We start from the raw sequence: 10,663 nt of genomic DNA, 5'->3' as shown, positions 1-10,663 counted from the left end.
AAATGGCTGATCTGTCCGAACAAACAAACCACGGCGCCCAATCAAATGATCTTTTTTTTTCGCGAAAGCTGTTTATATATCTTTTTTTTTGCGGGCCACTGTTTATATATCTGTTAGCACGTCATCTTTTTTTTTTCATGGTAATGCATGTCTCATTTATATCATATAAGAATCATAGTACACGTCACGTACAAACAGACCTAGTAAAACTGAAAAGATATATCTGTTAGTACGTCATCTGTGGTCACCTCCAAGCCAGGGAGCAGCCCAGTATATGTGTACGTACACCCTGACTATATACATATGAAATGCAAAAAAATATGGTACTCCAAAGCAATACAAGTATAAACTACTAGCCTCATCTACAAAAGGAAATACGTCAATACCATATGACCATAGAAACGCCGCGTTATATATATATATCTATCACATCAAAACCTCATCAGTATAGAAAGGCAGGCATGGTGTGATACTAAAGAAAATCAAACTAAGCACACAAAATTCAAATAAATTAAATGCTTCCTTTTTACAATTTTAAACTACAAACATAAGCTCAAGTACACTCTATAATCACTCACAAAAAAGTACACTCTACTAGTTTGCCGGCCTAAACTTTAATAGAAAAATGCTTCTGTTGAAATCGATTTTGACCAAAACAAAGTACAGTGTTAAAATCATACTAAAAATAAATAAGCTCGTGCAAATCGCAAAAATCTGTTGTATTGCAGAAAAGAATGTGACATCTCCATCGTCGGAGGTTCTAGTGTTGCTCTAAAATTTTCGCTGTCACGACACTACTGCCAAAATATTAGACCATGTGAAATTTGAGACTTTGTTCCTTTGACCATAAAAAATGAAGCACACACAATAATATATAATTTCATTAAATAAATATCACTTGCATCGAGTGCACATACATACGAGCTTGGTTCGATTTCGCCAGATCGTTGCTTGGTTCATTAGGATAGTCGAACGCGAAATATCTTAATTTCTAGAGCAATTCGAACTAAAACCATGTCAAATATTTTCGAACGGAGAGAGTAGCTAGCTAGGTTGATGCATGATGACCTGTGATCTCTACAGTTAACTAGCTATCTTATCGAAGCCAAAAATGAGTTGAGTGAGATGCTTTTTTGTAATAAATTGGTAAGAAGACGTTTGTATGTTTTTGAAATACTTACGTCTATGCCATGATATACGTGCCAATTTAGTTTGTTGATCAATCAGAATGAAAAGGAGTCTTCCAAAAAAAAAGAATGAAATGGAGTCACGACGTACCGGGTCTCGTCGTGTATATACTATATAGAATATACAGTTGCATCGGGCGCAGTTTTTCCTTCTTCCGTTTCTTTTTGTGTTGGCTGAAATCTGGACCCATGCGTCAATTCTAAAGGATTCAGGGCGTTTTCTATAAAATGTACAGTGCTAGATGTAACCTCGTGACTGGCTGTGGGTTTTTTTGCACCTAGGATGCAAGTTTGTGGGTGGTGGAGTAAGCTTTTGCAAGTTTTGGACCAAATCATCACAACCCGAGCAAGTTTGTGGACTTCTAGTGCCTTTACCTCTTTCTGCAATGAAACCGGCCTGTCAGTTCAATATTTCAGATATGATGCAAAGCTGAATTATATCTACCTTCTCTCTAAAAAAAAGGGCTGAATTCTACAGCCGCATCTGCTGGGACCAGAGTTCTATGCAGGTTCTCTCACCCTCAATATCTGAGCAGGGCTAGGCAGGCTAGCGCATAATAAACTGAATAAATGAACCAATGTGGAAAAGAAAAGGTCAAGATAGGAACCCATCTATTTACTCATGATGCAAACATACACCTTCGGTGATCAACGCCAAATAAACAATGATCTTCATCATTTCGAACCGAACCGCAACTGCACATAAATCTCCAAACCGCGGATTATTCCGAGGCATGCCATCGTTGCAAAGTTTAAACCACAAAACACAACATTTCTCTATAGCTCCTTGCAATATCCTGCTCCACAAAAGGCAGCAACAGTTTTAAGTAGCAGACCAGTACACTGCATCACAGGATCCAAGAGCAAGTTTACTGGTTACAAGAATCCAAGTGCATGTAAAAATGGATGGCTTTGCTATATGGGATGAAGTTCATTTGGCAAAGCACAGCCATCTATATTTCAGCTCAACAACGATGTATAGTTGCCCAAAAAATAAACAACGGTTGTATCATGTTAAGCCATCACAGCTTCTGTCCAAGTGTGCTACTATCGAGCAGTAAGATGTAGTCACGACGTGAGCAGGTTTTCTATTAGTCGTGCAGGATTTCTAGAAGGAACAAAAGGGAGTTCACGTGCTACAAGAACAAAATACAGTTTATCCAGCTATATAACTGAACTGTAGACAACGGGATTAATGACGACTAGATGTAAGTCCATTCGATGCCTTCAGCGCTGGAGCTTCCTCCTTGCAAGTCGCGGGCTTGTCGCTGGTATGTAGACTTTGTAGCTGACCTGAAGAATGTAAGGAAAGGCAGTTAGACACAATGCATATGATTGACCTTGTGATGATTCAAGCACTTGATAGACAGAGCAACAGTGCAGTTTTATCGCTCACCTGCACTGTCTCTCCATCATGCATCCTAGAGAAAGTCCTCTTCTCAAACTGAGACGCATCTTTGTCCTCGGTCCCTGCTGCCTGGCTCTTGCCCGCGTCAGTCGACAAAACAGAGCTCTCAGGAACTGAAGCTTCACCAATCTTTCTATCATCTCCATCGATTCCTTCAAGCTTGTTTATTTCAGCAGGAAAATGTCTTACTTCACTACTGCTTTCGACAGAGGCAGGATTCTCACAAGCTGTAGGGATTGTTGTAAATGTACTGTCATCAAGCCCTTCCCTGGAGGGTATACTCACAACTGATCTAACTCTGGGTCTTGCTTGCACAGGACTCACCACTGAGCTGATGCCTAACCTTTGCTTTATAATACCAGAACTCGCCGGGGTGCTTCCCAACCTTTGCATTACACTACCACCATTCCTACCATCATGTGAAGTGATATGAGAAGTTGAACGTATCTCTTCTAGTCCGCTTCCCAGCTGTTGAGTAGGACCACAAGTATCACCAGCCTCGAGTATTCCAGGTGATATATCCCTGTGAGTCGTTTCCTGCTTCCAAGGACTTCTACCGTTCTCAAAATCTTCAAATTCAGGTGATCGAGTAGAGTGGCCAACTCCAAGATTGCTTCCCTGCCTCTGAAAAGGGGCAACAGCAGACCTTGCTTCAGGAAATTTTGTGACAGTATTCTGGGGGCTATCTGTTAGTACTTCCTTCCCTGTACCATTGTTTTCTGTCTTGCCTACCATGGCCATGGCTCCCTTAAACTTCCTGAAGTTCTCAAGAGCTTTCTGCCTGAGAATGAGCTCCAAATCCTCCTCAACCTCTGGGCTTTCACAATTAACAGGTAAGATCTCACCCGGTTCATGAGCATCCTTGGAAGGTGGGCTTTCCATCTCCTTCAGCTCCACATTCTTCTCATAATCGTCAGCAACCGCGTCCTCATCGCTATAAACATCCTCAACAGATCTCTTCTCATTCTGCGGATCCTGGCAGTTGTCATAGTCCTGTACAACCCTGTCCCTACTTGCATCATGTCTCATGCCGTCCGCCCTCCGCTTCCTACTTTTGCTCTTGCTCCTGCTCCTGCTCCTGCTCCGGCTACTGCCACTCCTGGCTGGACTGCTCGAGTAGCTCCTTGATCTCCGTAAACGCCTCCTCTTTCGATCCTTGTCCCTCCCCCTTCCTTTCTTCTTCCTAGGATCTTTGGAGTGGCTCTTGGGCAGTGGGCTCACTGACCTCTCAGAGTCTGAGGCACTGCTGCTGCTAATGCTATGGTGGCTGCGGCGGGGGTGACTCCTGGACACCGAGGAAGGGCTACCGCTGGGGCTACGGCTTGGACTCAGGCTGCGGCGGCGTCCGCGGCGGCTGCCACTGCCCTTGCTCTTTTTGCTCCTCTTGTCAACAATCTTCTTGGTGGGCTTCTTGGAGCGCTTGCGGGGTGGGGAACTGGAGCTGGAGCCGTCGGGGGAAGGGGAGCGGCTGCGGCTGTGGCGGACACTCCGACGCTTGCCGCGCGAGGATCGGATCTTCTTGGACTTGGCCTCATCCTAACAAGATGACGGTAGAAGCTTCAGTTAGTGGGGGGATCCCCGAAGAACAGCGCGATAAAGAAGAATCAGGCATGGCATCGTGCTAATTCTCTGTCTGAAATCTAAGCAGCTGGTACTATAAAATTCTTGGATTCTCAGTCCATGAAAAAAGCAATCGGCACCAAAAGAGAAATCTAGAATCCGACCGAGAAAGATCTCCTAATTCCTAACCCTAAGTAAAGCGGGGAAAGAGGGGAGGCGGAGAGAGGGAGAGATAGAGAGGGTCGGTACCTCGTCGGCGGCCTTCTTGGCGGATTTGCTCTTCATCAGGAGAGACCCCCAAGGAGGAAGACGGGGCACAAGGGCGTGTCCGCTTCAGCTGTTGGGCCTGGATTTGGGTTTGTTTCTGTTTCAGTCTCTCTCTCCCCCCCCCTCCCCCCCCTCTCCTTTTGTGTGTGTCCAGCTTTGGATAGAATCCCTTTTCTCGAGCGCACTTGGATGAAATCCCTACTATGATTCTTTTTCGGCAAAGTTCTATGTTACGTTGGCACTCAAGCCTAGCTTCGTTTTAGATTTTATGATCAAACATGTTTTGTATGTTAGAACAGCCGCAAAAGAAAAACGCGGGTCGTTTTAAGAACATCTCCACTCATTCGTCCCCCAGGGCTAGAAATAGCGCCGTCCTGAGGGTGCACCGACAGAAAAAAAACGGCTTGGGGGCGATCTGATTCCAGCCGCCGCCCCCAGGTTACCCCAGGCACCGATTTCGACCCACTTTCGGCGCAAATTGGCCCTCTATTCAGCCCATTTTCGACACAAAACTAGCCGACTATCGGCGCAAATTGATCAATTTCAGCTCATATTCGGCGTGCTTCGGTACAAATTCAGTATAAAGCTATTTTTATCACATTATTCATCACAGAAAATTAATGGAAATCAAATAGCTCAATACAAATTATATAGTTCAACAAATAAAAACTCATATTTCATCACAGGTCGAGCTAGGCGTTGCCCTTGAGCCTCCATAGGTGCTCCACCAGATCCTGCTACAGTTGTTGATGCACCAGTGGGTCTCGGATCTCCTGGCGCATATTGAGGAAGGCAGTCCAGGTTGCCAGTAGGTGGTGATCAACTTGGGCTAGAGGACCCTGCCTGTAATATGGTTCAGTGTCAAAAACTGGCTCTTCATGCTCGCTCTCAATGATCATGTTATGCAAGATGACATAGCAAGTCATGATGTCCCACATTTGATCTTTCGACCAGGTCTGAGCGGGATACCGGACAACAGCAAATCGAGATTAGAGAACACCAAATGCCCGCTCGACATCCTTTCTGCAAGCCTCCTGAACCTTTGCAAAGTGGGAGTTCTTGCCTCCTGGCACAGGGTTTGAGATAGTCTTCACAAATGTGGACCATCTTGGATAGATGACATCTGCTAGGTAGTATCCCTTGTTGTAGTGCCACCCATTGAACTCAAAGTTCATCAGAGGAGAATGACCTTTCACAAGCTTGGCAAAGACAGGGGAGCACTGCAGTACATTGATGTCATTGTGAGTTTCTGGCATACCAAAGAAGGAGTGCCAAATCCATAGGTCGTGTGTGGCCACTGCCTCAAGTACCACACTGCAACCGCCTTTGGCACCTTTATACATCCCCTGCCAAGCAAATGGGCAGTTTTTCCATTTCCAATGCATGCAGACGATGCTTCCAAGCATCCTGGAAATCCTCTTGCTGCATTCTGTGCTAGGATCCGAGCAGTGTCTTTAACATTAGGTGATCCCAAGTATTGCGGTCCAAACACTGCCACCACTACCCTACAGAACTTGTAGAAACACTCAATAGTCGTGGACTCGGCCATGCGCCCATAGTCTTCCGGTGAATCACCGGGAGCTCCGTATGCAAACATCCTCATAGCTGTCGTGCACTTCTGAAGTGAGGTGAATCCAAGTGTGCCCGTGCAATCCTTCTTGCACTTGAAGTAGTTGTCGAACTCCCTGATGGAATTCACAATCCTGAGGAAGAGCTTTCGGCTAATTCGATAACGGCGCCGAAATACTTTGTCGCTGTGCAGTGCAGCGTCGGAGAAGTACTTGGAGTAGAGCAAGCAATAGCCTTCCAGTCGATGTCGGTTCTTTGCCTTCAGCCGGCCCGGCGCCGAGCCACCTTGCCGAGGCTTTGTATTGCTCGCGAGCAGGCTGGCCAGGGGCGGTGAGGACCATGCGATGCTCTTTTGTCCTGGGCGTCGGCTTCGGCTTCCTCCTCTAGCAGTGCCGCGAGTGCCTCCTCGTCGCCCGTTTCCATCACCGATCAGACAAATCGCCAAACACCTGACGTGTGTGGTAGGCGCGCAGCCGCCGGTATCCCACCCTGCGCGGTCGAAGCGCCGGAAAGCTCGCCCAGGGACGGGAGGAGGATGCCGCAGCGGAACCCTCTCTCTTTTCTGACGGAGGAATGGCCTCTCCGGCGGCGGTGGGGGGGGCGGCGCCGGGATCGGCAAGGCGGCAGGGGGCGTGCGCGTGGATCGGGAAGATGCGTTTTCGCCTAACAGAGGTGGCCCAGACGCATTTTTCCCTTCCGCCGGAGCCCCCAGTCGCCCCCAATGTGCTTGGTTCCGCTTGGGATCGCCAGGCCCAAAAACAAGCCGAGCCGGCGGATTTCGATGTCCTGGGGGCGCGACTGGGTTATTTTTTTGGCGCTGGCACTAAAAAAGTCGCCCTGGGGGGGCTGTTGGGGCGCGAGTGGAGATGCTCTAACCTTTTGTATGTAAGACAATAATATACCGATCAAATTTGGTGTTTTGACTTTTTTTTTGCAAAGTGCAGTCTGATCTAACCCGAGTTTAAAAAAATCGGGATTTGACCCTTTTCTACCGCCAAGGAGGCTGGTTGTAGTGTCGGTGTCAAAGCTGTCATACCTCGGGGTAGGGGGTCCCGAGCTGTGGATCTCGGATCGAGGGTAACATGAACGAAGGAGACGATTTTTATCCAGGTTCGGGCGCTCTTGATGGAGGTAAAACCCTACGACTTGCTCTTGTTTATATTGATGAAGATGTATCAAGTACAGAGTTGATCTAGCTCGAGATCGTAATGTGTGGTCTAACTCTAGGGCTAGGTGAATGGTTTTTGCGTTGTGTTCCCCCTACGGGCTAAACCGTATAGCTTATATATACGCGAGGGAAGGTATATATCTAAGGTTACAAGGTCGGTATCTAGGAGCAAGGCGGCGGCAGAGATCTAGGAGTATACGTCAAGTCTTCGGTGGAGGTAGTCTTGATCGCGCCTCATGCGTACGGCCTCTGGAGTCCACCTTGATCACGAATGAGGGCCCGTCGGCCCAATCCGAGGATCGTGGGCTGACTAGGTTAGCACCCCCCCAATCCAGGGCATCGTAAGTGGCCCCTGAACGGGTCTTCGACGCCGAAGACAACTTTGCTAGTCTTCGATCCGGAGTCTTCGGCTCGACAGGTGAATTCCCCTCTAAGGAGTCTTCAAACACTAGCAGTCCTGCCAAGTGGACCTAGATTCGCCACACGTGGCTCTCGTTCCCGACCTTGGCAACTATGCCTTTACGGGGAAGTGAGACACTTTATGGCGAAATTTCAAAGTGTCAGTCTCTTCTCCTTTATATTTATGAGCTATTTGTGTCGATTTACCGCATCGTCCCAACCCTTTCTTTCCAAACCGATCATGCCAGCATCCCCTTCTCTCAAGTCCATCCTCTAGAGCTCTCATGGCAAGTGATGCAGGCTCCTCAAGGCGCCCTTGCGGCCTTGTCAGAGGTGGTTGGGGCAGCTGCATAGTCTCGCGCCTTCAGCTGGAGTGATTTGTGAAGCAGGGTTATCTACTAGATTCAAATCTAACCGCGACCCACACAAGATTGACATCCATGAATGGCCAAGTACACGTAGAGAATCATCCGTCCCCTCGAGGGGACGAGAGGGTATGTTTCATCTCATTTTTACTGCGTGGATTAGGGTTCCAAATAAAAGGGTAGGAGCATACCTCCAAGCTCGTCACGAGGTTCTTAAAAACCTCATGCAGGCCGACCCCTGCGGACCACAAGCCCTACAGCGCCACGCCTATTAAGGCACGATGCTCTTCCTTGATAGAGGAACCCTTCAGGGCCTCCTCCATCTCCTCAGTCCACACCACGCCAGCCCGTCCTTGGGCAGTTGGCGGGGATGGAGGAACGACCTCGAACCCGGGTACTGATGTGTCGATCCGAGTAGCCTCCACCTGCGGTGGCGGAGCTGAAGAAGATATCGGCTGGACCGATGACTGTCCCAGCCCCTCTTCGATGACCTTCTCCCCCGATTCTTGTTGGGCCGTGGGTTGACCTCGGCCAAGACGGCCACCTCTTCGACCCTTGTCATGTTGACATTGGGGGCCAGGGTGGATGTCGCCTCCCCTAGCCCGTCATGCACCGGGGGAGGAGCAGCGGTCTCTAGAGTCCCGCTGGCGGATGGCAATCCACTCGGGGAACCTCTTGGGGTCACCCTTGGCGGACTGCGTAAGAAAAGGCGCTTTTATGAGTTTTCCTTTGCTAAAAAGAACTTGTCAAATAAAAAGACTGGATATAAAGACGATGGCTTATCCTCGAGGTGCCAGTTTCTTCCTCCCCAGTGCAAGGAGGTCTTCTTCTGAGTCGCCGGAGAGCTCGACCCTCTCTAGCAACTTGCCGACGACCCTGGCTGAGGTCCTCCTCGGCCTCTTTGAGCCCTTGGGCTGCATACTGGTTTCGGCATCCTCTGATGCCGCCCTTTTCCCTTCGGGGGAGGGATCTCTTCAACATCACCCTCCTTCACGTCGCCATCATGGGCGACGGAGGCGTGGGTCTCTTTGGACCGGGTGACCAGGGTCTCCCAGGCCCGAGCACTTGCCTTGCCCTTCAGGGGCTTCGTCCTTTTGGGGGCCACCACGTGCGGCTCCTCGATCAAGAGCGCCGAGAGCAGGGGAGTCATGGGCTCCTCTAGTAGTGGAGCCGGGCATCGCACCCCTTGTACCCGGCCAGCCACTTCTACAAAGTGTCAAGCATAACGATTCGTTAAATTCTACTCCTCGATTCAGAGATAGAAATGTTAACTAGTGAGTAAGAGAGCTTACCGGGGGACTTCGTAGCTGTCCTCAAGGCCATGTCCCTCCCCTTCCTTGGGGATCTTATCCTTGGCCAGCTTCATGAGCTTTGTCCACATAGCGACCAAGGTGAAGCAGAAGAAGGCAATGAGGGGGCTCCTGTCCTCGAGCTTTTGTGCCCACATCGGGGCAGCCCAAAGCTAGAGTCGGGAGCATGAAGCGGTTGACGACGTCAACAAGCTCGATCTTACCTATGGTGGACCACCATTTGATCCTCTTGATCATGTCCTCCACCTCTTTCGGGTTCCCCCAGGTGACGCCCTTCTCCTTACAGAGCTTGAGCTTCTTCGGAGGCCCGACTGAGAAGGCCGGGACCTCGGCCTGGCCAGGGGTGAGCGGTTTGGTGATATTAAACCACTCCTGCTGGCACTCCTTCACTGTTTCGATGAAGGTGCCCTTGAACCATCCGCCCCCCTGGTTTTTGTTGATCATGGCCCCTCTGCACTCTGCGAGGTCGGAGCCACTGGACTTCGGCTTGATCCTGAAGATCTTCAGCCATAGGCCGAAGTGTGGCTCGTAGCGGAGGAATGCCTCACGGACTGTGATGAAGGAGGAGAGATGGAGAATGGAGTTCGGGGCTAGATGATGAAAATTGAGCCCGTAATAGAACATCACCCCATGCACAAAAGGGTTCAGCGGAAACCCTAGCCCTCGGATGAGGTGGGAGAAGAAAACTACCCGCTCCCCAACATAGGGAGCGGCCACTTGCTAGCTAGCGACTGGAGCACGGGCGGCGATGTCAGTGGTCAGATACCCCGCGTTGCGTAGCTCTTGGATGGTGACATCTGTCACAATGGGGAACCACCCTAGTGGCCCTGAAGGGTCTCAGCCATGGCTGACAAAGGAGGATGGACTAGCTAGAGAAAAAGGATGCGAGATCGGATCTGGGCGCTGGAGCTAGACGAAGTAGTAGGTGGGGAGAATGGGAGCGTAGTCAGTTGCGTTGTCCTCCCTTTTCTCTTATAGGCCAGTAAAAGGCCAATGGCCCCCCTCGCTGCGCCGACAAACTTGCCACTCCCATCAAAGATGTCGTTGAGCATATGGGAGGAACCAATATCTTGATGATATCCCTGAGGAAACGGGCACAATCTCAGCCTCGAAGGGACGTGCCAGTAAAAAGTTTGCCTCGGGACGCGATTTGAGGGGAGCAGTAACTACTCGACCTATCGTGTGGTGAGCCCTTTTGATAAATTTGTCAGACTAAGTGGAACCGTTCATACCGAGGTGCTTGGCCTTCAAGGCGAAGCTACCCAATCTCTTCGAGTAGAGGGTACATGTTCAGTCGAGCTTCGACAGACATCGCTCCTTTGAAGGAATGGTTCAAAAATTACGAGGAGGAACTCGTCTGTCGAGACAAGCACTCTAGATCCGAGGTTGTTATCGTCAGGAAGATCGTCCTCGACATAGAAGACCAGTCC

The 10,663-nt window shown here is 49.5% G+C and overlaps 1 protein-coding gene across 1 annotated transcript; it reads right to left on the bottom strand.

Moving 5' to 3' along the window:
• Window positions 1-2,078: 2,078 nt before the first annotated feature.
• Window positions 2,079-4,563, bottom strand: LOC125537653 (splicing regulatory glutamine/lysine-rich protein 1-like). Its single transcript, XM_048700973.1, has 3 exons — window positions 4,405-4,563; window positions 2,584-4,131; window positions 2,079-2,480 (listed from the first exon to the last, which is right to left on the bottom strand). The coding sequence occupies exons 1-3, from the start codon at window positions 4,438-4,440 to the stop codon at window positions 2,415-2,417; spliced, it is 1,650 nt and encodes a 549-aa protein (XP_048556930.1). The 5' UTR covers window positions 4,441-4,563; the 3' UTR covers window positions 2,079-2,414.
• Window positions 4,564-10,663: the final 6,100 nt, after the last annotated feature.

The sequence above is a fragment of the Triticum urartu genome, chromosome 2, assembly GCF_003073215.2.
Source record: "Triticum urartu cultivar G1812 chromosome 2, Tu2.1, whole genome shotgun sequence".
NCBI lineage: Eukaryota > Viridiplantae > Streptophyta > Magnoliopsida > Poales > Poaceae > Triticum > Triticum urartu.
This window is presented reverse-complemented; position numbering and strand designations above follow the sequence as displayed.